This window comes from Ostrea edulis, chromosome 5 (assembly GCF_947568905.1).
Source record: "Ostrea edulis chromosome 5, xbOstEdul1.1, whole genome shotgun sequence".
In the NCBI taxonomy this organism is placed as follows: Eukaryota; Metazoa; Mollusca; class Bivalvia; order Ostreida; family Ostreidae; genus Ostrea; species Ostrea edulis.
The window spans coordinates 41798599-41800903 of NC_079168.1; the positions used below are offsets into that span (position 1 = coordinate 41798599).

At 38.2% G+C, this 2305-nt stretch overlaps 1 protein-coding gene across 1 annotated transcript; it reads left to right on the forward strand.

Moving 5' to 3' along the window:
* Positions 1 to 200: 200 nt before the first annotated feature.
* Positions 201 to 911, forward strand: LOC125651160 (uncharacterized). The gene has a single exon (XM_048879748.2). The coding sequence runs from the start codon at positions 201 to 203 to the stop codon at positions 909 to 911; it is 711 nt and encodes a 236-aa protein (XP_048735705.2).
* The last annotated feature ends 1394 nt before the right edge of the window (positions 912 to 2305 follow it).

Genomic DNA, 2305 nt, shown 5'->3' on the forward strand with positions numbered 1-2305 from the left:
GCAGGATGTTCAGCCAACCTCTCAACGGAAAACAACGTACATGTACATGTACCTGAAGGAATCGGAAGAAAGTCCCTCACCCACCCCGCAGAAGTAGTTGCCAAACAGATTATGAACCAAGTCACCAAGCTATGTGCAGAAGAAGTGAGACCCATTCCCTCCATCTTTACAGAAGAACTCAACAGACTTTGAGAAAGGGAATGGGACGACACCAGCAGAGACTACCAACGTTCAACACAGCCAAGTCAACATTGTACAGAGCTCGCCGGAATCAGACGCCATCACTTCTAAAGACAATTGCTGACATCAGACAGCAGGGGAAATGGACTGAAACAGAATTAGGTGACATATTTCATTTCCTAGACGACACCTTCCAAAACAACAGGACAATAGCCTTTGCCACGACAGAAAACCTTCAAGACCTTGCTGCATCAGAGACCTTCTTCTGTAACAGGACATTCTACACCTCCCCAAGCCTCTTCTACCAGATATACACCATACACATCCTGACTGATGACGTGATGACCCCCGTTGTTTATGCCCTGTTACCAGGAAAAGGTCAAGCCATTTATACAAGATTCTTCACCCTCCTTCGTGACTGCATCAATGACCTAGGGTTAAGATTTTCCCCAACCAATGCCCCAGCTAACTTTGAAACTGCTGTTCACAACTCCATCATAGAAGTTTTTCCAGGCATCACCACCAAGAGATGTTTCTTTCATTACACCCAGGTAATTTGTCGAAAGGTACAGCGTACAGGCTTGCAAATTCCATACAGAGACGTCGCCAACGTGAAGACATTGGATCGACGGACAGCAGTTCTCCCTCTTGTTCCACTAGACAGCATGGAAGACGTTTGGTTTAGAGCCCTGGAAGACCGAGATGAAGCCGACCTTACCGCGATGACATAGACCTTTACAGATTATGTGACAAAACAGTGGATGAATTGTGACAGACTGCTGTGGAACCACTTTGGCACCGAGGTACCCCATACTAACAACAGCCTGAGAGGATTACACGGGAAGTTGAAAAGAATGGCCCATAACTCGCACCCCTATGGAGCGCCAAATTAACATAAACTCAAATAATTGAAGATATCTTCAATTATTTGAAGATATCATCAATTCATTTGATGCGCGCAACAATTGAATTAAAGATATCTTCAAATAATTAATGATATCTTCAATTCTGAATTATTGCGCGCATTAATTGAATTGATGATAGCATTAATTCTTCAGCTGAATTGATGCGCGCTTTAATTGAATTAATGATCTCTTCAAATGAATTAATGATATCAACAATTGAATTGATGCGCGCTACAATTCAATTGAAGAGAGCAATAACTGATATAATGCGCGCATTAAATCAATTGATGAGAGCAATAATTGAATTGATGCGCGCATTAATTCATTTGATGAGAGCAATAATTGATTTAATGCGCGCATTAATTCAATTATTGCTCTCTTCAATTGAATTAATGATATCTTTAATTCATTTGAAGAGAGCAATAATTCTTTTAGAGAGAGCAACTATATAATTTAAGATATCTTCAATTCAACATATCCACAATTGAATTAATGATCTCTTTAATTGAATTGTTGCTCTCTTTAAAAGAATTGATGCGCGCATTAATTCATTATACAAAAGCATTGTAAATGATTTAAAAATATCTTCAATTGAATTAAAGAGATCATCAAATTATTTATACCGAGCTCTAAATTAATTATTGCGAGCAATATTTCTACTGAATTGATGCTCTCATCAAAAGAATTGAAGAGAGCAATAATTGAATTAATGCGCGCATCAAATCTATTATTGCTCTCATTATTTGAATTAATGCGCGCATCAATTGAATTGAAGAGAGCAATAATTGAATTAATGCGCGCTTCAAATCTATTATTGCTTTCATTATTTGAATTAATGCGCTCATCAATTGAATTGATGAGAGCAATAATTGAATTGAAGCGCGCATTAATTCATTTGATGAGAGGAATAATTGATTTAATGCGCGCATTAATTCAATTAAAGAGAGCAATAATTGAATTGATGATATCTTCAAATAATTGAAGATATCTTCAATTATTTGAGTTTATGTTAATTTGGCGCTCCATACACTCCAACATCTTCACCGTTGTGCAGATTTTTAAAGACGTACAGAACACCAAGGAAATTCAGAGGATACAGAGGGACGCCGATGGAACTGAAAGATCACCATCAAAAGAAGACTGTAGACGCTGAGGGAGGGGTATCAAGATGGAATAATCTACCTTTTACACCTTGGACAGTGACGTTGTGCGAGTTAGAA